Below are 22,691 nucleotides of genomic sequence, written 5' to 3'. Positions count from 1 at the left end.
CTGTAAATATATTTTGGACATCTGACGAACTACATGGAGATGCTGTGCGATTGCATACTTGGAGGCGTATTCTGTGGGTCTGGCGATATTTCCTCGATTCTAACAAAAACTGTAATAGTTATCAAAATAGATGCCAGTTAAGCGAAGAAATTTGATTATTTGCAAGAAAATATTTGTTAATTTATGCTACTTCCATGATGTAACAGTATTCATGGCTCAACATTGAGATAATTGCCCTGTCCAAATTATATATACCTGAGAGTGTCCAAAACATATATTCGGTGTCCAAAATGCAATTCTTACAGGCGATCGGAAATTGCGATTTTTTCAGCTTAAAATGCTTTCGTTAAGGTTTTTGTCACCAGGAACGTAAAGTACAGTCATATTATAAGCGTATTAGTAACTTTGCGAAATAATCAACTACTTTCTAAGGAAGCTAGGGGATGATGTTTCCAACGTTGTCTTCAGCCTGTCCAAAATACATGAATTACCCTACAGCATCACTCGGAGATTCCGGATGCTCGTGTTGATGTGGTTGAAACTTGTGCTGAAGTGTCTCTGCTGCTCGTTCCGTCATCAACAGCTCGACAGTTTACCGCTATCTTGTGGTGGAAGCAATTCGGTATAAGCCGGCGATGCTGTAGCTGCGGATGCGTGAATCACATTCGGGAAAGTGGTAACTTGATCGGGCACCTTATCTGGCACCGTAGTTTCCGACTGACAGGTATCGTGCTGGTCTAAAAGTCGATTTTTGTGTAATGTTTCTATTTGAATTTCATGTGCACAGGGTTGCTAGTTATGCCGATAGATACACTATGGGAACGTCCATAAATAATGTCACGCAAAAATTGCCCATTTTCAACTCCCCCTCCCTCTATGTCACACTTTTTGTATGAGACCTCTGAAATTTTTGTATGGGTCGTCAGACTTTGCTGAACCTCCCATCCCCCCTAAAAGCGTGATGTTATTTATGGACGTTTCCTATGAATGTATTTCAGGAACAATGTTGGTTAAAAGTTTTAGGTATTTATCATTTTTATTACTTGCACATAAACTGACCTTTTTCTTCTTGGACTGCAGTCTATGTAGTTAGGGCACATATGTTTCATCAGTAGATTTATTTAAGTGCTCCGAACCAGCCGATCGTCGTCTGTTCCAACTCTTTCTACAATGTTGCCTGAGCTTCGTCAGATCAGAGTTCAACCAAGGGGTTCCTCTGTAGCACTTCTTATGATAAGTGTGGGATAGGGTTAATGCGCATTTCTGCTTTTCCCGTTCCTACTGTGCGTATTTCCCATGATTCATTAAATCTCTAACCAGTAACTGGTAGAGCAGACTCCCCTCTTTCTGATTACGGGATAAGTTTGCATTGAAATACGCCTAGGAGAGACGGAAGAAGCTGAGGCGTGCAATGGTTGTTCCGCCCTTTTCTGATGCTGGTCGAAATTTAATACACTCATTGCACAATTATGGGTCACACACAATTATTAGTCACTTTCCACTTGAATAGATAAATACTAATTAATTGCAAGCTTTTGTTGGCCATTATCATTTTTCGTTGATGAAACGATTTGTTTTGTGTCACTATACGTATCGCACACGGGCTTATACGTCAAAACATACCTATTTTCAGTAATTTTTTGTTCTGCCAAAGTAACGCTTCGATTGTGAACATCAGAAAGTGCGTGCGCTGTTTTCGTAAGCTCTGTTAAGGCGAGCTTTAGTAATTTTCGAGTGCGAAATGGTATCGTCACCAGAACAAAGGTATAATTCACGTTCTAAATGTAGAAATTCATGTGACCGCAGCTAATTACTGCTTATTTCAGGCAAAATTTAAATGACTCATTATTGTGACAAGGAACACCGAAAATCACACAATTATGGGTCACTTTTTGTGCAGCATAATACATGTCGGACTCGATTATCCGGATACTCGATTATCCGGAGACTCGATTATCCGGGGTTCGATTATCCGGAATTTTAGACTCGATTATCCGGAGATTTATTTTTATATTGTAATGCATAAATTTGAAATTATTTAGTATTTGTATTATAGTAGGGTCCGGAACTATGGCAGGGGGACCATTTTGGGCACTTGCTGCTATAACTCAGTTAATTTTGAACCGATTGACTTCAATTTTTGAACATAATTCGATACTGTACGTACCTGATCGTAGGTCCAGACCCTACTATGCTGCCCCGATTTCTAGGCCGATTATGTTTAACACTAAAGTGTTTTACACTAGACATTACCATTTCACAATCAATCTTAACAGCAGTTGATATATTTTGGCATCATATACAAATTACGTAACAAACAAATCTCGCGTTATATTTAAAAAGGGCCAAACTATTTTAAATTTTGTTTCAGCGAAAAATAAATTAAAAATTTGATGCAATGAATGATATACGGCATCATTTGAAAACAGACGCAAATCAAAGCATTTTTCAAAGAACGCATTGGTTGGATTCCTTCGGATATTACTTCTGGGAATCCTCCAGAATTCCCAGAAGTAATATCCGAAGGAATCCATCCAATACGTTCTTTGAAAAATGCCTTGATTTGCAAATGCTCCAGAGATTTTGTTCAATGATGGATTACCAGTACAAACTCCGAGTAGTTGAAAGCTTCCAAGTTTTATGAATTCGGTGTCCGGCCATTTGGCCGAATGCCATTTGGCCAAATTATGATCAAAAGAATTCAGAGGATGTTTTCGACACTCTAACTGCCAATATGATCATCAGAAGTATTTCCTACTTTTAATCATAGGCTATTCTTTATAGTTTTGATATTCAGGAATTAGATAGCGTTAAAACTGCCAATATTTTCCTTTCCTTAAATCAATGGCTGTTCTTTAGAGTTATACTGAGACGGCGGGCATTGGCATGGCCACTTAAGTTCATCATTCATTCATCATTCATCAGCCAAGCAGCATTCGGCCAATCGACACTTTCGGTTCCATGGCGTTCGGCCAAATGAACCAGAACCGGTGAATTCCTCTTGATATTGCTGGGTATTTCTCCTAGAACTTCGTCTGGGACTCCTTCAGTTCTCCTGGGATATCTTCAGAAATTTCTTCTTCAGATTCTTCCCGATGAGTTTTAACAAAAAATGCTCCAGAAATTATTGTTGGGACTGCATCAGGAATTTCTACTGGTATAAGGGGATCGACTGTGATTGGTATTATGCTAGCGGGGATTTTCTGCTTCCAGTCTCTATGTAATCGGATATCCCTTTATGATCACATAGAGACTGGAAGCCGAAAATCCCCGCTAGCATTTCTACTGGTATTCATTCACGGATTTTTCTCCGAAGAATCTCTATGGATTCCTCCTAGGATTAATCGTGAAATTTTATCTTAATTAAGATTTCACCATGGATTTCTTTCCATGGTTTCCTCCAGAATTTTCTATTGATACTCCACCACAAGCTCCACCAGAAGCCCTTTAGAGAGGAAGTCCCAAAACTACTGCTGGTATTTCTGCAAGGATTCTTTCGTGAATTTCTTTTCCTTAAATTTCTGCAGAAACTCTTGGATTTCTTCAGAAATTCTTCTAGACATTCCTCAGGATATTTTTAAGGAGTTCTGCAGGAACTCCTACATATAGTCCTTTAGGATATTTTCCATTGATTCCTCTAGTGATTTCTCAAGAGTTTTTTAAAGAAATCTTTTATGAATTACAGTGATTTCTGTAGTGATTCAGGAACTCAAAACTCTTTCAGTGACTCTTCTAGGGATTTCTTCAATAATTTCTCCATGGGCAAATCTAGGAATTCTTTTAGAGATTTCTACAAGGATCCCTCTACCACTCCCAGTACCACGTGTGTATTATAGACACAGCGCAGAGGCTGTTTCTGGATTAGAATACGTTCAGTTTGTGCGACCTCTGGTTGCAGACGGTATAGTCATAGTGTCTTTTCAAAATAATGCGAAAAGGAAACGGAAACGGATCCTGCTCGGGTAGTAAGAGCCAAACTTGTTGATCAGAAATGAGAAATGTTTTTTGTAATGGTTATTTTTATTCGTCGTTTAATTTTATAATTCATGCAGTATAGACCCGTTACCCTTCACTTATCGACTGTTTGTTTTTCATTACATTTTTTTCGTCCATACACACTCCTTTCCCTTCACCATCCCTCATCAACTGTATATTTTGTTTGTTTTATAGAATCAGAACTTTTTTTATTTAGCTCAAAATTCACAAAAAACTGTGCAGATTTTGTCAGCCCAAAATACTATCAGGGGCCCACTGTATACAATATTCTGTGAAAATGTCCATAAATTACGTTACGTTTTGAGAGGAGAGGGAGAATTCAACATAGGTGACCAATACAAAAACTTCAGAAGTCTTATACGAAAAGTATGACTATGGGGGAAGGGATTTTTTTTTGCATTACGTAATTTATGGACGTTTCCTAATTCAAATTTCAGGCTACGCCACTGCTTCATACACATAGCATAGGGAAAAAAATCCGTTTTAATACATTTTTAAATTCCGATTTTTTTTTTCGTGATTCGATTATCCGGAGAATTCGATTATCCGGAGTGAAATAAAAATCAATACACTGAAGTTTTTTTTTACGACGGTAATGGTCCCGCGTAAAAAAAAACCGCGTTATTTCAAGACCCGTCGTAAAAAAAAACCGCGTTATTTCAAGACCCGTCGTAAAAAAAACCGCGTTATTTCAAGACCCGTCGTAAAAAAAGTCAAGTCACGTTAGATGTGATGCTGACTATTTTACGCGTGTTTTTGAAAAAACGCGGATTTTTTTTACGACGGTTTTTGAAATAATGCGGTTTTTTTTTACGACGGGTCTTGAAATAACGCGGTTTTTTTTTAGGACGGACCGCGTAAAAAAAACCGCGTAAAAAAAAACCGCGTAAAAAAAAACTTCAGTGTACTCGGGATAATCGAGTCCGACCTGTATTGATAGTTCTGCGGACATGGGCATTGCATACTTTTAGGCGTTTATCAGTGGTTGTGTTGGAGATTGTGTCCCAATTTTGAAAAATTGATTACAAATCGTGAAAACACGCTTCGTTAAGGCTCAAGCATTCGTCATCATTTTCCGGTAAATAAAAAGCAGTTTTCTCGCTGTAAATCAAAACATCGACCATGAAAATATATTCACTGCATTCTATTCCTCGTGTGGAATACAGCGAATATATTTTCTTAGCAAAGACTTTTGTTTTGAACGAAAAAACTGCTTTCAAATGTTTGATGATGACGATGATTTCAATGACGAATTGTTTAACGTTAAGAGGTTTGAGACCAGTTTTAGATTCCACTATAGTTGATCTATCTAGAATAAGTGACCATTCATTGAAAAAATAGACAAAACATTATTGTTGAGCCGATTCCTCTTGAGTGACCCATAATAGGCAACAAATTGACCCATAATTGTTACACAGTCAATTTTGACCCATGATTGTGGTTTTCATTACTCACCAACATTTTAGTAATTTCCACCGCCTGAAGTGAATTTTACAAGCAGATTTTTATATTAAACGATGGAAAGGAGTTTCAATGAAGAGAATATAAAATAAAAATAATGAAAGTTTTATTTTTGCATGAAAAACGATTCATGTTATGAAATGATTATTCCTTGAATGACCCATAATTGTGCAATGAGTGTACATAAAGGTTTTGATAACAATCAATACCAGTCGTCGACCTACTGTCTTATTTGAGCGCGGCCAAAATGAGATGAGTCGATAAAATAGGCATTAGAAGTTTAGTGCCGATCAGGCTACCACTCCTTCTAGCGGCTGTATATACCAAAAAAATAGTCAATATTTTAAATCAGTGTTGATAATTACCTTTGATTTCTTTTAGCAACATGTAAGTGGGAGGCTTGATTCTTGCATAGGATTTCGTCAGATGCTAGAGCTCCTGATTAAGGACGTCCCGTGCCGGTTTGCATTTTTCAGGATACTGGATGTTGAATTGGTACGTGATATGTTTTAAAACATACATCAACAGCTTTAGCTAAGCTGTGAAGCTTGTGTGTTATGTTGTCGAGGATAGGAGGATATGTCGTTCTACTTCAGCTAAGTGTTAAAATACATACAAAATTCCAATAAATACAAATGAAGATGCGGAAAACAAGGTCAAGCTAAAGCTAAAGTGTTTAAAAATAACTGTCCAAAAGGATACGGAACATCTGCAGATCCGTTTTGTCTTGTTATCCCCTACACCAACACTTTTAGCACAAGGGCGAGATTCAATAGGCCACCCGCACCACAGGTGGGTGGAAGGAAGCCTACCTTGGAGCAAATTTCGCATGCAGTCCCGGTTTATCGGTTAATTGTTACATTGCATTGCATTGACGCTGATGACGAGAGAACATTGGAGGCCGGTTGACAGTAATAATCGTCGTCGTCGTCGTCGGAAATGCTCAATCGAATTGCGTTTGTGGGCAATGAGGCACGACGATGATGTAGACGTAAAGGCAATACACACACACACGCACAGGAAGAGGGATTCGTTATCGGTTGTGTAATGTTGGTTAGGTTTGCGTTAAATTAATCCAGCTGCATATTTGTGCACAATGTGGTGATGGTGAACGTGCATTCAATAGGTTCATTTTGGTTTAAAACCATCCGCGTGGGATGGGTACACCAGGGGGAACTGAATTTTACACCTTCGATGAATAGTCGGAGACCCATCTAAGCTTTCAAGGGCGAACAGTGGGCAAGGGACGGTTGAAGCTGTAGTGTGATGGTAGTGTGATCAGCATATCAACGAATGAAAAACGTGATATTATGGCAACCGCAGTTTGTTTTCGAAACCTAATTCGATCGCTGGGTGTATTGATAAAACGGATGTGTGCATTTTAGAACAAAAGAGTAACTAACACGTTTGATAATTATAGTAAAAGGGTCAACCACAGTGTTATCGATTGTTATCGTGGTTGTGGGAATTTTCTATTTACCCCAAATACCCAAATTTGTATACGGAAATTTGTTAATGGATAGGCGTTACAGTTTGAATTTTTATTATTAAGATTGCTTCAATAATTAAAAAAAGCTTGTAGGGTAAAAAATATAATTTGGACATGTATATAATTTAGACATGCACGGCGATGTATGCCTTATTCCGGAGAGCTAATAAATGTAGATACTTTTCAATATCAATTATTGGATCAAATAGACCCTATTCTGATGACTTACGTTGAAAATACGCTTAACAATTAAGAATTTATTTCAAAATTAACGAAAATGTAAATTATTTTACTAAAACCCCTCAAATGCACAGGCATGCAAGACGACATACACTTCATAGTGACATACAATATTCACCTCAAAATCGTTGAATTAATAATTGTATGAAATTTTAAAGCCTTTTTGCAATGAATAATGTTCAATAAAGAAGCATTAGGCAGCCAATCACTTAACATTCATCTAGAACGCTTAAAATAGGTGGTGTCCAAAATACATTTCATGGGGTCTACTGTTAATATATTTTGGTCATCTGACGAACTACATGGGGATGCTGTGCGATTGCATATTTGGAGGCGTATTCTGTGGGTCTGGCGATATTTCCTCGATTTTAACAAAAACTGTAATAGTTATCAAAATAGATGCCTGTTAAGCGGAGAAATTTGATTATTTGTAAGAAAATATTTGTTAATTTATGCTACTTCCATGATTAAGCAGTATTCATGGCCAAACATTGAGATAATTGCCCTGTCCAAATTATATATACCTGAGGGTGTCCAAAACATATTTTCGGTGTCCAAAATCCAATTCTTACAGGCGATCGGAAATTGTGATTGTCTCAGCTTAAAATGCTTTCGTTAAGGTTTTCGTCAACAGGAACGCAAAGTACAATCATATTATAAGCGTATTGGTAACTTTGCAAAATAATGAATTGCTTTCTAAGGAAGCTAGGGGACGATTTTCCCAAGGTTGTCCTCAGCCTGTCCAAAATACATGAATTACCCTAATCGAGCATTCTCTGCTTTTATGCAGGAGGTTTCCCAGACAGCAACCCATTTCTGGGTGTTTGGTTATGGGTACTTGGTTCTGGGGGGGGCATTTTCTGGGTGTTTGGTTAGGAAATGCATGATGAAATTGTTAACGTCCAGTTTTTGCAGCGTATACTCGGCAGTCACTTTCAAGGTCAATTTTGCACGATTGCCATTCATTTCGAAAAATTTAGATACGGTTTTGATCACGGAAGACTTCCGGTAGCCTCGCTTCTAGACAATTCTTAGAATTCTTCAAAAATTACAGCAGAGAACTGTAATGGAATTCGAACGCTAAAATAGTGTTCTCTCGAAATTTCTTCCTCATACCCACCTGATTGTCATATTTACGACGAATTTCTGTAGAAGTTCAAAAAAATAAAAAATAAATCGGTGAAACATACCACAACACAATCAGTTAGTGTCAGTTCAGTTGTTGCTCGTATAATTCAACACGTGGGACTACGAATGCTGGATCATTCTCATCATTGTCGTCATCGCAGAAAAAAAACATAAGGGAAAAACTGCTGCAATAGTTCATTCTCCTGTTTCTCTTGTGTCACGGCTTCGACCCTATTTCTAGCGTTGTCAACGGTAGCTGTGTAAAACTGCCACGGTTCAATACCATAACGTTCACCAAGGGTATCAATTCAGTGCATATATTTTCGGAAGTATGTTGAGAAGTGATTTCAATAATACCTATAAAATAAATGGAATGTTAACCTTATGAGATCTTCATGCTAAATGTGAAATGTGTCTTTATTGTGAAGAAATAATGATTAGTAAACCGTGTGTTTTTGCCTTTCTCGTACACTAAGTGTACTGGAAAGGCTATATGTTCACTCCAAAAATGACTTTTTGATAGAAGGCCCGGAGGGTCGAGTCACATATTCCAATCAACTCAGCTCGACGAATTGAAGTGATGTCTTTTTTTTTTCCTTCTAAACCATAGGGGGATAATCTGCTCAACAGACACCCTAACAGAAGGTTAGGGTAGTGTAGGTCTGACAGGCTGTCTTCTACAACAAAAGTAAAATCCAGGACTACTCTCTCCTCGTACCCACTAAACCATTCCTATGGTCGCCAAACCCTACGTCTCTCCGGAACCACCAAGAAGGTATTGCTTCAGAGAGGGGCTAGTGCACATCGCACCCACAAGGTTAGCTGCGTAGCCTGCAGCAACGAACATCGATGACTCGCTTTGGAGAGTCCATCACGGTAGCATGCTGGCGCTTAGCCAGTTTCCCGAGTGGTCCTCGCCACTCCCTTTGTCCTCGGAAGGCGGGCAGGGTCAACCCCGCCCGCGCCCTACTGCTGAGCGGACATCAAGAACTGATGCCCACGTGCAACCCGATCTGACCTGCCCGCAAGGAAGGGTATCACTACCCTTCAGGCCCTATCAGATGCACCCGTAGGTTGCAGACAGCAGGATCTCACCTACCCCGACCCTTGCCGGGGACCCCTTTCCAACCGCGGGCTCGGATCCAACCCAGTAGACCGACGCCACGACAGCACCGCTACCGGGACTTCCTCTCCGCGGCCACTTAATCGTTGTAAGGGTCGATCTCGACCGCAGGGCACCGGTATGACCTACGAAGCCGACTCCGAACCCCTGGACCACCTCTTGTACTGCATCTGGACTAGCCATTCTCCGAGTCCACGCGCCACCTCCTCTGTAGCTCCCAGACGATGTGGGTAATAGCCGTTGAAACGGCGTTCCAGCCAAACTCATCCCTACACATCCTCTGGACCAAGTTGTCCGGAGTTGTGTCTTCCCCGCATGTGGCAAGCATGCGGTCACGCATTGTGCGAAAACGCGGGCACACGAACAAAACGTGTTCCGCCGTTTCCTCTAAACCATTGCACACTGGGCATTCGGGAGAATCCGCATGCCCGAAACGGTGTAGATACTGTCGGAAGCAACCATGACCTGTAAGGACCTGTGTCAGGTGGAATGTGACTTCCCCATGGCGCCTATTAATCCAACTATCTACCCTCGGTATTGAAGTGATGTCTGTGTGTATGTATGTGTGTATGTGTGTGTACAAAAAACTCACATCACTTTTTGGCAGTAAATCTCAACCGATTTTAATGACCGACGGTTCTTTCGACGCGGAATCTGGTCCCATTGTTTCCTATTGAAAATGGTTCGGATCGGTCTAGCCGTTCCGGAGTTATGGCCATTTAGGTGTTCCGGACCGGTACCCCAGGAAGGGACCAGATATGAAAATGCTACAACCCTATGCATGCGACACATAAAACCGCGGCATTTTCCATAACCTGATGAACGGTATGCAGGAAAATACTCTCAGACCATATCTGAACCGGTAGTGTTCCAGAACCGGTTCCGGGTGCCCCGCCGGAATTGGCCAAATACAAAAGTGAACCAAACCCATGCATGCGACACATCAAATCGCAGCTTTTCTGATAACCTGATGAACGATCAGCAAGAAAATAGTCTCAGATCACATTGAAGACTACCGGTAGTGTTCCAGAACCGGTTCCGGGTGTCCTGCTGGAATTGGTAAAATGTAAAAGTGATCCAAACCCATGCATGTGACACATCATTTCGTGGCTTTCTAGGAAATCGTGTGGACAGTTAGAGGAAACTAGTTTCATGCCATATTTGGGACAATTGGTACTGTCCTGGTTCCACATGTCCCGCCGTAAGTGGTAAAATGTAAAATTGAACCAAACTCATGCATTCGGTGCATCAAATCACGGCCTTTTCGATTACCTGATGAACGGTTAGTAAGAAAATAGGCACAGACTACATAAGTTACTACCGGTAGTGTTTGTGGTTCCGGGTGCCCCGCCGGAAGTGGTCATATACAAAAGTTAACCAAACTAATGCATGCCACACGTCAAATCGCGGCTTTTTTGATAACCTGATTACCGGTTAGCAAGAAAATAGGCTCAAACCACATTAGAGACTACCAGCAGTATTACAGAACCACCTTTGGGTGCTTTTCCGGAACTATGAAAGTGAGTAAAATCATAGCAAGCGATAAATATGTGTAATTGTTCTCTTCATCATGACAAAACTAAAGTGATCTCAGAACTCATCAAATCACACCATTTCAGATTCCTACTCATCCTTACAGTCAACGTTGTATGGGAAAATTGAAATTTAATCGCAACAACCCTGAACATTTTTTTTTCAATCCCCTTTTGCGTCTAAAGTTACTACACAAAATTCTGATGTGACTGGTTGCGCCCTCGCGCTCTGTAATGTGGTTGAAATTTGATTGGGATTAAGTTTGTGAAATTTCACTTGCATTTTTTTTTGTTCAATTTTACATGGATCTTGTAATCAGCGATAATAAAATGTAGCCTGAAGTGTACAGAAAAAACTTTGTCGACGACCCCAAAGTGATCTGTGGTTGTGAAAAAGGTTATATCTTAGCTTGTAATCATCGTCTTCATATTGATTGGCCTCCAATGACAGTGAAGGTGGTCAAGCAGTCAACTGAGAGCTCTGATATTTTTAAGCTCTGCCTATACGTTGAACATAACGTCGGAATATGCGTCATCAATAAGTTTTTCTATTCGATAATGGCTTTGATAAAATTCTTGCTTTTCTTAATAAAGTATTCTCAGGATTCAGGAACACTTCGACTTACGTCGACATCATGAGTACATATTCGACGAGAAAGGCGCTATCACCACTAGGTGGATTAATCAGGGTTTTTTTAGAGCTGTCAGGAAAGGTACGGGGCAAAATGGACACCCATCGGGGCATATTCCATGCTAATTCTTTGATTACATCGATCAGTTAAGTAATTTGCCTACGGAGATCAATATAACAGAAATAATTCTTCATCTTAGACGAGTTTGCATAACATCAAAGTTAATTAAATAAACTTTAGGCTAAAATAATTAGACTGATTTTTTTCCATACTCTCTGTTGCGACCCCTCGGTCGGCGCGTCTCCACACAAGTCAAACGAATAAGGGTCAGCTGTGGTAACGCCAACGTGACATGTAGGTAGCCACCGAGCGATCCGCTCGCCGTTGATGAATTGCAGAAAAAATCAAAACAGAAGCTACATGGAATGTGATGTGCAGTGAATGCTAGCCAAATTATTAGAATTCGTTAATCTTATACTGTTATTATTAGCATTAGTAGATCGAACGTGAACTTATGTACTCGATTGAATAGTGTGCTGGTATGCTTTGAACTCGTGGGCCTCATACCTTAATTTGAACTTAAATCTAGTTTTTTCTCTTAGATAACCTATAATTGAAATAGTACGGTGGTAAATCTAATCACAATTAGTTAATACTAAGTTCTAAAACTACAGAACTACTACGTGGGCAGATCCCTTTGATGCTCTAGTCGTTGCGTCAGTACTTTAGCGAAAGTGGTCCAGAGCTAATTCCCGAATCATAAAAGTGGCCAGAAGGAGAAAAACCAAACCGAAATAAGAAAACTAAACGTGAGTCCCACAACCTTTGTAATTTATGCCTGCCTATTCGATTTTTGCTATATTACAGGATTTTTTTAATACACCACTGCTATTAAAAACACGGAATTCTTACTTCTGACCGGTTGTCCGCCACATTTTAAAAAAATCGTTTACACGTAATCCTGCATAGCCAGAATGTCTAATCGATCCCATGAACCCGAAGCCACTCCACAAACTCAGGGAATCCAGAGCTCCACGCCTACAGACAAATGCAAGATCTGCCAGAGGGCGGACCAAGGTCGTTTGTGGAAATGCAACATATGTCGTAATTGGAATCACCCCGCCTGCATTGGTATAGAGTCGACTAATGAGAACGATAAATTCGTATGCCCCCAATGCCAGCCGCTAACTGGTGCACTGAAACATACCTTCGTAGCACCTCCTGTAGTAGTGCCTGCAAGCACAACCCCAATTGAATACGTGAATATGTCGTGGTCGCAGATATCTCCAGTCACTACTCTAACGTCGACGACGCCCATGTTCGTGCCGCCTAACACAGTTGTAGACTCACGGACCATAATGCCACGATACTCTATTGCTCCGTCATCCTCGTGTCCCTCTCCGTTTCCTCCGACTAATCAGGCCTTCAGAAATACATTCCCGATTCTGTCCAACCTCGCTCAAGCTTTGCCACCGTATCAATTGCCGTCATACCCCGCGGCGATAAACCAACCTTGTTCGAGGTCGCAGTTCATATCACCAGGTGTTATTGCATCCATTGGAGACGCAATGGGAGCACCAACAGTATTGCCTCCGCCAAGCGTTGCAATACAATGCACAAATAACGCTCAACCGGTACACCCATTGACAATAACCCAACCGTACTCGACGACACAGTTTGTCCTACCGGGTACCGCACACCTTGAAGAAGCCATGGTATCCTCTGAACAGCTTTCGTCAAGTCTCCCAAATCAACAACCAGCGATGCACAACCCACCTTCAATATTGCGTGGTGCAATACCATCAGCTGTAATTGTATCTAGTGGGGAACCTATTCCAACAGCCCCGACGATGTTGCCTCCGAGTGATGCGCGGAACAACCAATCCTTAGTTCGAGCGGATGCCAGAAGTCAAGTCTCAAAGGCTACAGGTTCCAGATTATCTACGAGACAGCAACAGAAGCAATTGGAGTTGGAACTGCTCGATGAACAAAGGAAGCTGCAAGAAGAGGAGGAAGCCAACAAGCGTGAATATCTTCGAAAGCGGTACGAACTGTTGCAAGAAATGGCCAGCGAAACATCGTCAACTTCCGGCGTTAGTGTTGTAGAGGACGGGCCGAATGAGAAGGTCAACGCATGGCTGCAAAGTGGAATACCAAATCGCAACATGACGCAAACTTTGGCGACGTCCCAGGTGCAATATTTCGGGCCTACTGGACCAGCATCCGGTGTACCACGGGACGCAACAGGAAACTTAATGGGCAATATAACACGTAGCAGTCAACAAGAGTGTAGGCAGCAACATGCACTGCACGACGATAGCCGAGCTCCAACAAGAAGTATCCGGTTCGCCAACACTGGTGAACCTAATTTTGATCCGGTGCAGCGATCAACACCAAGGCACATATCAACGCGGTCAGAATATGGAAACAATCTGACACACAATCAAGTAGCTGCACGCCAGGCGATCTCGCGAGAGCTTCCCATATTCGACGGTTCACCAGAGGAATGGCCCTTATTCTACTCCACGTTTAACTCAACTACCGAAATGTGCGGATATACTCAGGAAGAAAATCTGATACGTCTTCAAAAAGGCCTCAAGGGGAAAGCATACGATGCAGTAAAGTGTAGGTTGATGCATCCCGCTAACGTCCCTGGAATTATTGCCACGCTTAAGATGCTGTACGGGAACCCCGAGGTTATTATCCACAACCTTATATCGAAGATAAACGCTGCTCCTGCTCCCAAAGCCGATAAACTCGATACTGTCATTGAATTCGCCTTGACAGTTCAAAACCTATGTGCAACTATTGAAGCATGTGAGCTTCTGGAGTACTCTTACAACGTCGTACTTCTGAGAGAGCTGGTCGACAAACTCCCTTCAGCTCTAAAGCTTGACTGGGCAAAGCACCGACGAACTCTACCGACTGTTCATCTTTCCGCGTTTGCTGATTGGCTCTACGACCTCGCTGAAACTGTGTGTCCAATCGCATCACTTTCTGGTTCACGTAGCGGTAAAAGTGGACAGGCATTTCTAAATGCCCACAGTGCTGAAACTGACGCCTTGTCTACGCCGGACTGTAGCTCTAACACGTCTACCATTTCTACGAAAACGTGTCCAGCATGTAAAGGTAACTGCATGAACCTCGAAAAGTGTCAGCGTTTCCTAGATTTCGGATACAATGCTAGGTGGACAACGATTAAAGAATCCGGGATATGCCGAAAATGTTTAAAAAAACATAAGGGGCCGTGCAAACTTCAACAACCCTGTGGGAAAAGTGGCTGCACGTTCAAACACCACCCGTTACTTCACAACAGTCAACGTGATGGGGCAGCGTCCACCCAACACCAGGAGCGAGAAGAGAACAACTCAACGCCAAAAACTCCAGATGAAAGAAACTGCCATGCTCATCACAGCTCCATTACAAGGACGTTGTTCCGTGTCGTTCCAGTTATGTTGTACAGTCGCGATAAAGTCCTCAAGACGTACGCCTTTTTGGACGATGGATCGTCATGGACTCTGATGGACGCAGGACTTGCCGTAGAACTGGGTCTGGACGGAAAACTTGAACCAATTTGTTTGAGATGGACCGGAGATAAACACCGGTACGAAAATTCGTCTAGAATGGTGGAGGTTGATATATCCGGAACAGGCGAAAACTCCAAAAGGTACCCCTTGCGAGATGTTCACACGGTCCCAAACCTCGGTCTCTTCCACCAAACACTCAGTATGGATGATCTAGTCCGGCAGTATCGTCACCTTAAAGGAATCCCTGCCGAATCATACGACAATGTTCAACCACGTTTGCTCATCGGAGTGAACAATGCTAATCTCGGGCATCCACAAAAAGGGAGAGAAGGAGGCATGTGCGAACCACTAGCTACGAAGACTCGTCTCGGTTGGATCATTCATGGCGGTTCAGATGGCAGCGAGTTTACAGGACATCATAGTTGGACTGCTAGCGCTTGTAACGAAGACAGTAACGAAAACCTACACCAGAAAATGCAGGAATACTTCTCTTTGGATAGTCTAGGTATAACCAAACCAGAGCACCTTATAATGTCTGCGGAGGATCAACGAGCACAAGACATTCTGCGTACAATGTTCAGGACAGAGAGCGGTCGATTCGTTACACGCTTGTTGTGGAGATTCGACGAATTTCGGCTTCCCAATAGTAAACCAGTGGCACTTCAGCGACTTAGATGTCTCGATGCTAGACTTAAAAGGGAACCCAAGTTAGCTCAAGCGATGCAACAAAAGATCAATGACTATTTGAAAGAAGGATACATCCGAAAGTTGACCAATATGGAGCTGGTACAACCAATGGCACGAGTTTGGTATCTTCCAATTTTCCCTGTGTTTAACCCAAACAAACCAGGGAAGCTAAGGATCGTCTGGGACGCGGCGGCGAAAACGCAAGGCATATCGCTGAACACAATGCTCCTTAAAGGACCAGACCAACTAGTTTCATTAAACTCTGTCCTGTATCAGTTCAGGGAGAACAAGGTGGCCATCTGTGGAGACATCAAGGAGATGTTCCACCAAACACTTATACATAGAGACGATCAGAACTGCCAACGTTTTTTGTGGAGAGAACATCCGGGTGATTTGGAACCCAGTACATTCGTTATGCAGGTCATGACCTTTGGAGCGTCCTGCTCACCCAGCTGCGCTCAATACGCTAAGAATACGAACGCAAAAGAGCACGAAGTCGAATTTCCCAAAGCTGCAGAAACAATAATAAAAAAGCACTATGTGGATGACATGCTGGCAAGCGTGGAAACCGCAGCCGAAGCAATCCAGCTGGCTGAGGATGTCCGACACGTACACGCTCAGGCGGGATACACCATGCGGAACTGGCTCTCCAACTCTTCAACGGTTCTTGACGCACTACGTGTTGATGGAGGATACGAAAAGAGCCTGAATCTAACGTCAGAGCTGGCGACCGAAAAAATTTTGGGCATGTGGTGGTGCACGGCGACCGATACGTTCACATACAAGTTGTCTGCGAAACACGATACAGAGTTGTTGGCCGGGACGCGTAAACCAACCAAGCGGGAGATGTTGCGGACTCTGATGGCTATTTTCGATCCACTGGGGCTCGTTTCGAATCTACTGATTCTCCTGAAAATACTTCTCCAGGAAGTTTGGCGATCCTCTATCGGTTGGGATGATGAAATACCAGACGCCCTCAACGATAAATGGGAGTTGTGGCTACGATACCTTCCGATGGTACAATCGGTGAGAATACCACGCTGCTACCGGGATACGATCAGCTACGGGGAAGACACGAATGTTCAGCTGCACACCTTTGTAGACGCTAGCGAGTTCGGATATGCAGCTGTCATATATCTACGTTTCGAACAACAGGGCAAGGTGGAATGCGCGATAGTTTCTGCCAAAGCAAGAGTCGCACCGCTACGGTTTATCTCCATTCCACGACTAGAACTACAGGCAGCTGTAATCGGCTCGAGACTGGCAGACACCGTTGTAGGTTCACTTTCGTTCAAGATCGACAAACGCATCTACTGGACAGATTCACGTGATGTTCTATGTTGGATTCGATCAGACCATCGGCGTTACTCACAGTTCGTTGCATTCCGCGTAAGCGAACTTCTCGAAACTACAACGGCGTCCAGTTGGCGGTGGGTAAGCTCTAAAGATAACGTAGCAGATGAAGCTACCAAGTGGCAGCGACAACCGGACCTAGGAAGCAGTAGCAGATGGTTCAATGGACCGGAATTTCTCTATCAAAATTCCGAAAACTGGCCAACTGAGCCTTCGCATGATAGAACTACAAAAGAGGAACTGCGCTCGCACCTACTTCACCACGGTACGGGGCCGATATCCGTAATTGACTTCAACTGCTACGGTACATGGGAAAAACTCCTTCGTGTGACTGCTAGATTGTTCAGGTATGTGCACAATCTCCGCCAAACCGTCATCGGACAAGACCGCAAAGGTGGTCCACTATCAAGGTCAGAACTACAACGCGCTTCACTCTACGTCTACCGCCAAGTACAACAAGAAGTGTATACCGACGAGATGAGTTTACTGTCCAGTTCTGAGCAGCATCAACTTCCCAAAACAAGTCCTATCTACTCGTTTACACCATTCCTAGATGAGCACGGAATAATCAGAATGCGGGGTAGAATAGGAAATTGCGAGTTTGCAACGATGGATGCTAAAAACCCCATAATTCTGCCCAAAAAACATTGGGTAACCAAATTACTCGTATCATACTATCACGTGCTGTATCATCATAGCAATCACGAAACGGTAATAAATGAACTGCGCCAGGTATACCGTATTCCTCAGCTAAGAGTGTTATACAAAAGCGTGAGATCTGGCTGCCAAGTATGTAAAAACCTAAAGGCTATTCCAAATCCTCCTATGATGGGTGATCTACCGAGTGCTAGGCTAGCGGCGTTCTCAAGGCCATTTTCGTTTATTGGCGTGGACTATTTCGGGCCAATGTATGTTACAGTTGGACGGAGACTTGAGAAAAGATGGGGTGTACTGATAACGTGCCTGACTGTGCGAGCTATTCACGTTGAGATTGCACATTCCCTAAATGCTGATTCGTGCATCATGGCCTTACGAAACTTTATGGCTAGACGTGGCGTACCGTCTCGAATCTTCAGCGACCGTGGTACTAACTTCGTTGCGGCTAATAAAGAACTTGAAGCAGCATTGAAGGAGATGAATCAAGAGCATGTTATTCGAGAAATTGTGAGTCCTCATACCGAGTGGGAGTTCCTGCCCCCTGCATCTCCACACATGGGTGGTAGCTGGGAACGGCTCGTCCGCTCGGTAAAAACGAACCTACAGAAGATGAAACCCCAACGTAATCCGTCCGATGAATCCTTGCGCAATACACTCATCGAAATAGAGAATACTGTAAACTCTAGACCATTAACGTTTGTGCCTATAGATGACCCTGATGCCCCAGTTCTGACTCCGAACCACTTTCTATTGGGGTCATCCAGCGGATTGAAACCTGCAGCACCCCTGGACGATAGTAGTCGTTCTCTGAGACGGGCATGGCGAGCCTCACAAGCAGAGGCGAATCTTTTTTGGCGTAGGTGGCTGCGAAGCTATCTTCCGGAGCTGACCAAAAGATCTAAGTGGTTCAATAAGGTCGAGTCGATTAGTATGAATGATGTCGTGGTGGTGGTGGATCCCGGACTTCCTCGGAACTGTTGGCCTCTCGGGCGTGTCATCTCCATCAAAACCAGCAAGGACAATCAAGTCAGAACAGCAACTGTCCAGACCAGAAGTGGAATCTACGAGCGTCCGGCCACGAAGTTAGCAGTACTTGATGTTCGACGCGATGGACCAGTAAGCCAGGAACCTGGCGTACCCGGGGGGGGCTGTTGCGACCCCTCGGTCGGCGCGTCTCCACACAAGTCAAACGAATAAGGGTCAGCTGTGGTAACGCCAACGTGACATGTAGGTAGCCACCGAGCGATCCGCTCGCCGTTGATGAATTGCAGAAAAAATCAAAACAGAAGCTACATGGAATGTGATGTGCAGTGAATGCTAGCCAAATTATTAGAATTCGTTAATCTTATACTGTTATTATTAGCATTAGTAGATCGAACGTGAACTTATGTACTCGATTGAATAGTGTGCTGGTATGCTTTGAACTCGTGGGCCTCATACCTTAATTTGAACTTAAATCTAGTTTTTTCTCTTAGATAACCTATAATTGAAATAGTACGGTGGTAAATCTAATCACAATTAGTTAATACTAAGTTCTAAAACTACAGAACTACTACGTGGGCAGATCCCTTTGATGCTCTAGTCGTTGCGTCAGTACTTTAGCGAAAGTGGTCCAGAGCTAATTCCCGAATCATAAAAGTGGCCAGAAGGAGAAAAACCAAACCGAAATAAGAAAACTAAACGTGAGTCCCACAACCTTTGTAATTTATGCCTGCCTATTCGATTTTTGCTATATTACAGGATTTTTTTAATACACCACTGCTATTAAAAACACGGAATTCTTACTTCTGACCGGTTGTCCGCCACACTCTCTTAAACGCCTAACAGTATGCAAAGTGGTATATCCATTCGTATTTGCCAGTGTTCAATTCGCCCCGAATCGAATAGGGGGATTAGGGGCATAATGGACACCCGGGGCGAAATGGACACCCCTGTTTTTGCCGAAACCGTTGACTTTTAAGTAAAACTTTTAATGCATAAGTGTAAATGAACAAGTCATGGTTCTATTTTCCAAAAGTACCATTTATATTGCTCCAAAATAACCAAAATATCATTGAAATTGAAATATGTTTTTCATATGATGAAATTCTTATAATATCGAAGCAGCCTCAAATAAGGTATTACGAGTGTTGGCGTGTGTCCACCATAAAAAACAAGTGAATTGTCACCTTATCTACATGTATACGAAGATTTAGCAATGGATGAAGTATTCTATTTTTGATCAGAATTTACTTAAAATAGCAATTTTAATATTGTAGTCGATTCGGGGCGAAATGAACACGGGCGAAGTGGATTTTCACTTGACACAATTTCTGTCAGGCCATGGGTGCTTTAGGTGGCACAGATTCGGACATGCAGGCTACCCTTCCTAGTGCACCTTGTCTCCAACCTTCTCTTAAGGTTCAACTCACAATTTATAAGTATTGGTGAAAGCGCCTACTGACTTTACAGAGAGTCAGGGTTGCCATTATGCCAGATTTATCTGGCACTGCCAGATTTTCAGGTGACAAAAAGACAAAAAGAGAAACCATCGATTTTGCCAGATTTTTTATTTCAAGCCAGATTATTGATCAACGAAATTCCTCCTTGATGTTTTGAAAATGTATCTTATTGATCTAGCAATTTTTAGACAACTGAAAATTCTGCGTCTTTCATCCAAATCTGTTCATTAAAAATTCGTTAACTTTCTTGCACATTTAAATCGATTGCCGTTACTGGTTTTTCAGATGAATAAGATTTAGTAATTATGTTAACTTAGTCCAAATTACATTTGCATTTTCGATACATTTATAGAAATATGTGTTGCACAGCTTGTATACCATTTGATTAGTGAATAGTTGTTTTGATGAAAATTGTGAATAATTTTTGATTGACTTCGTTGAGTCGGTGAAGAGGGAAAAGGCAATGAATTTTTGTTTTGCAAATTCAATTCAGAAATAGTCCAGTTAGCAAAGTTCTTTCTCAATGACTGTTAACATTTTGCACACTAATATTGAAGATAATTTTGATAAACTAAATACTGATAATGATTTTTATCGTACTCTATATGAAATTGTTTTTAAAAGGCATTCCAATATAATGAAACAAATACTATTGAAAAACGACACTATTTTATCATACAAACTATAAAAAATCAGTAAAAAAATGATCACAGTTGAGGATTTTCAAAGCTATGTGTAGTGCCAGATTTTGCCAGATTTTTAGTTACGGACTTGCCAGATAAGTTCAAAAATATAGTGGCAACCCTGCAGAGAGTAAACAAACACTCCTGCACGCGGATGTGCAGATGAGGCAGGTTCGTTAGTGCATTTCATTTGTCTCTTTCCCATCTTCAACTTGTTTATCACCGCTGTGCATATGACGCAAGAAATATGCACGCATAGGCAATGGGAGAATAAAAGAAACAGCAAACCAAGGAAAGCCACACCATGTATGTGCACTACATGGAAGTAAATACCGCGCCGGTTGGAAAGTGAAAAACGATTTTGTGCAGTTTTCGCGATTGTGTGGCTATCGCCGCGGACTTTTTCGTGATGTAGTGAATATTACTCCATTTCTGAAGCCGGTGAAATATTTTACGCTTCGATTATGGAAGCAATAACGTTTCGAGAGGCAATTAAAAAGTGAGACTGTTCCCGGTAAGATAGTGCTAGTGAAATGGTGCGAGCTAGTGTGCGTTGGGGGGGAATTTGGAAAAGATAGCGCACAATTTATAAAATAGTAGTTTTGCAGTGAAATATTGTGAAAATGTTGTGTTTCTTGGTCTCAATGAAAAGGTAAGTGTCCTGAGCAAGCGTTGAAGCAAATTTTAAAATAACTCGATATCAGATAGTGGTGAAAATTCGAGTATTCCTACATATTCAATTGAAAACTCACACATGTGAGGAAATTTTGCAAGCATGTGTTAGAAAATCCAAACTCATTTCCCCCTTAACCTTTTGGAATTTCATGTAGCCCTTATTGGCCTTTTATACTTCTGACTTTTCTTCGCCTTCCTACGATTCCTCCCCCTGACGCTGCGTAGAACATTATTTTTTACCTTCCGCTAAAAATGACGCAGATTTCTTTTGTTCTTTCGACGTAACAAAACCTTCGCTGACATGCCGTCAGCTTCAAATGCACCTGGATCATTTTGAATTGCAGGATTAGTCATCCATGTATCTCCTCCATACATAAACGAACAGCACTTGCAGTGTCTCCAGTTCCTTTGTAGGGAATCAGGACGAACTTTTCTTTTGTAAATTTGAGGATTCACCGAGGTAAGCTTTCTCGATCATTGTTAATCAAATCCTTTCGCTATGTCTTTATAAACTTGAGTTTTTTATTCAATGCTACAAATGTACACACGACGCACCAAAAGGCAAAACATAATCTAGACCATACTACAAAACACCCTAACTCTTCCAAATGCATGCTTGCCTCCGAAGGTGTCAACCGCAGATGTTCTACCGAAAAATTTTCCGCATGAAACTGCTGGCGCGTGCTGGTCTCGATTCGTGTGTTATAAACCCATTCTTTTTCGTTCAGGTGGAAAATCTTCCTGTTCTCCCCCGCTGCCTGCAGTCGTTCACCAGACAATCAAATTTAGCCCCAGAAGTGGCGATGAAAACCTTCGTCCCGTTAGATTGCCGCGATTGCCCTATTGTACGGCCTCGTTCGTGCCATCGCATTGGGCCTTGTTTTTCTTTCGGTCTCAGCAGACTCGACAGACTGCAAAGATCGTTTCTGTGTAGGCCCGACAGTGCCAGGAAGAACGGGGACGAAGGGGATATAAATAAGCGGTGCAAAAAGGCTGACATAATCTTATCAATTTATCTTTCACCAAACGAGGGAAACAAATCTGTTGTTCTTTTGGGGCCATAGAAT

The 22,691-nt window shown here is 42.1% G+C and overlaps 2 protein-coding genes across 3 annotated transcripts; both read left to right on the top strand.

Moving 5' to 3' along the window:
- The first annotated feature begins 11,894 nt into the window (after positions 1-11,894).
- On the top strand, positions 11,895-14,728 carry LOC115267490 (uncharacterized). The gene is made up of 4 exons (XM_062848381.1): positions 11,895-12,140; positions 12,204-12,410; positions 12,469-14,491; positions 14,722-14,728. Exons 3-4 carry the CDS (start codon positions 12,576-12,578, stop codon positions 14,726-14,728), a joined length of 1,923 nt encoding a protein of 640 aa, XP_062704365.1. The 5' UTR covers positions 11,895-12,140; positions 12,204-12,410; positions 12,469-12,575.
- Positions 14,506-19,635, top strand: LOC134288271 (uncharacterized). 2 transcript variants are annotated; one of them, XM_062852594.1, is made up of 3 exons: positions 14,506-19,237; positions 19,301-19,507; positions 19,566-19,635. In XM_062852594.1, the coding sequence occupies exon 1, from the start codon at positions 14,739-14,741 to the stop codon at positions 19,020-19,022; it is 4,284 nt and encodes a 1,427-aa protein (XP_062708578.1). In that variant the 5' UTR covers positions 14,506-14,738; the 3' UTR covers positions 19,023-19,237; positions 19,301-19,507; positions 19,566-19,635. The 2 variants fall into 2 exon arrangements, with proteins under 2 accessions (XP_062708578.1, XP_062708577.1); XM_062852593.1 differs by lacking the exon at positions 19,566-19,635 and having other exon boundaries at positions 19,301-19,548.
- The last annotated feature ends 3,056 nt before the right edge of the window (positions 19,636-22,691 follow it).

Source organism: Aedes albopictus, chromosome 2, assembly GCF_035046485.1.
Source record: "Aedes albopictus strain Foshan chromosome 2, AalbF5, whole genome shotgun sequence".
Classification (NCBI taxonomy): Eukaryota; Metazoa; Arthropoda; class Insecta; order Diptera; family Culicidae; genus Aedes; species Aedes albopictus.
This window is presented reverse-complemented; position numbering and strand designations above follow the sequence as displayed.

Excerpts from the sequence above, each read along its gene's own strand:
- LOC115267490 (XM_062848381.1), top strand. The coding sequence starts at position 12,576 with ATGTCTAATCGATCCCATGAACCCGAAGCCACTCCACAAACTCAGGGA.
- LOC134288271 (XM_062852594.1), top strand. The coding sequence starts at position 14,739 with ATGAACCTCGAAAAGTGTCAGCGTTTCCTAGATTTCGGATACAATGCT.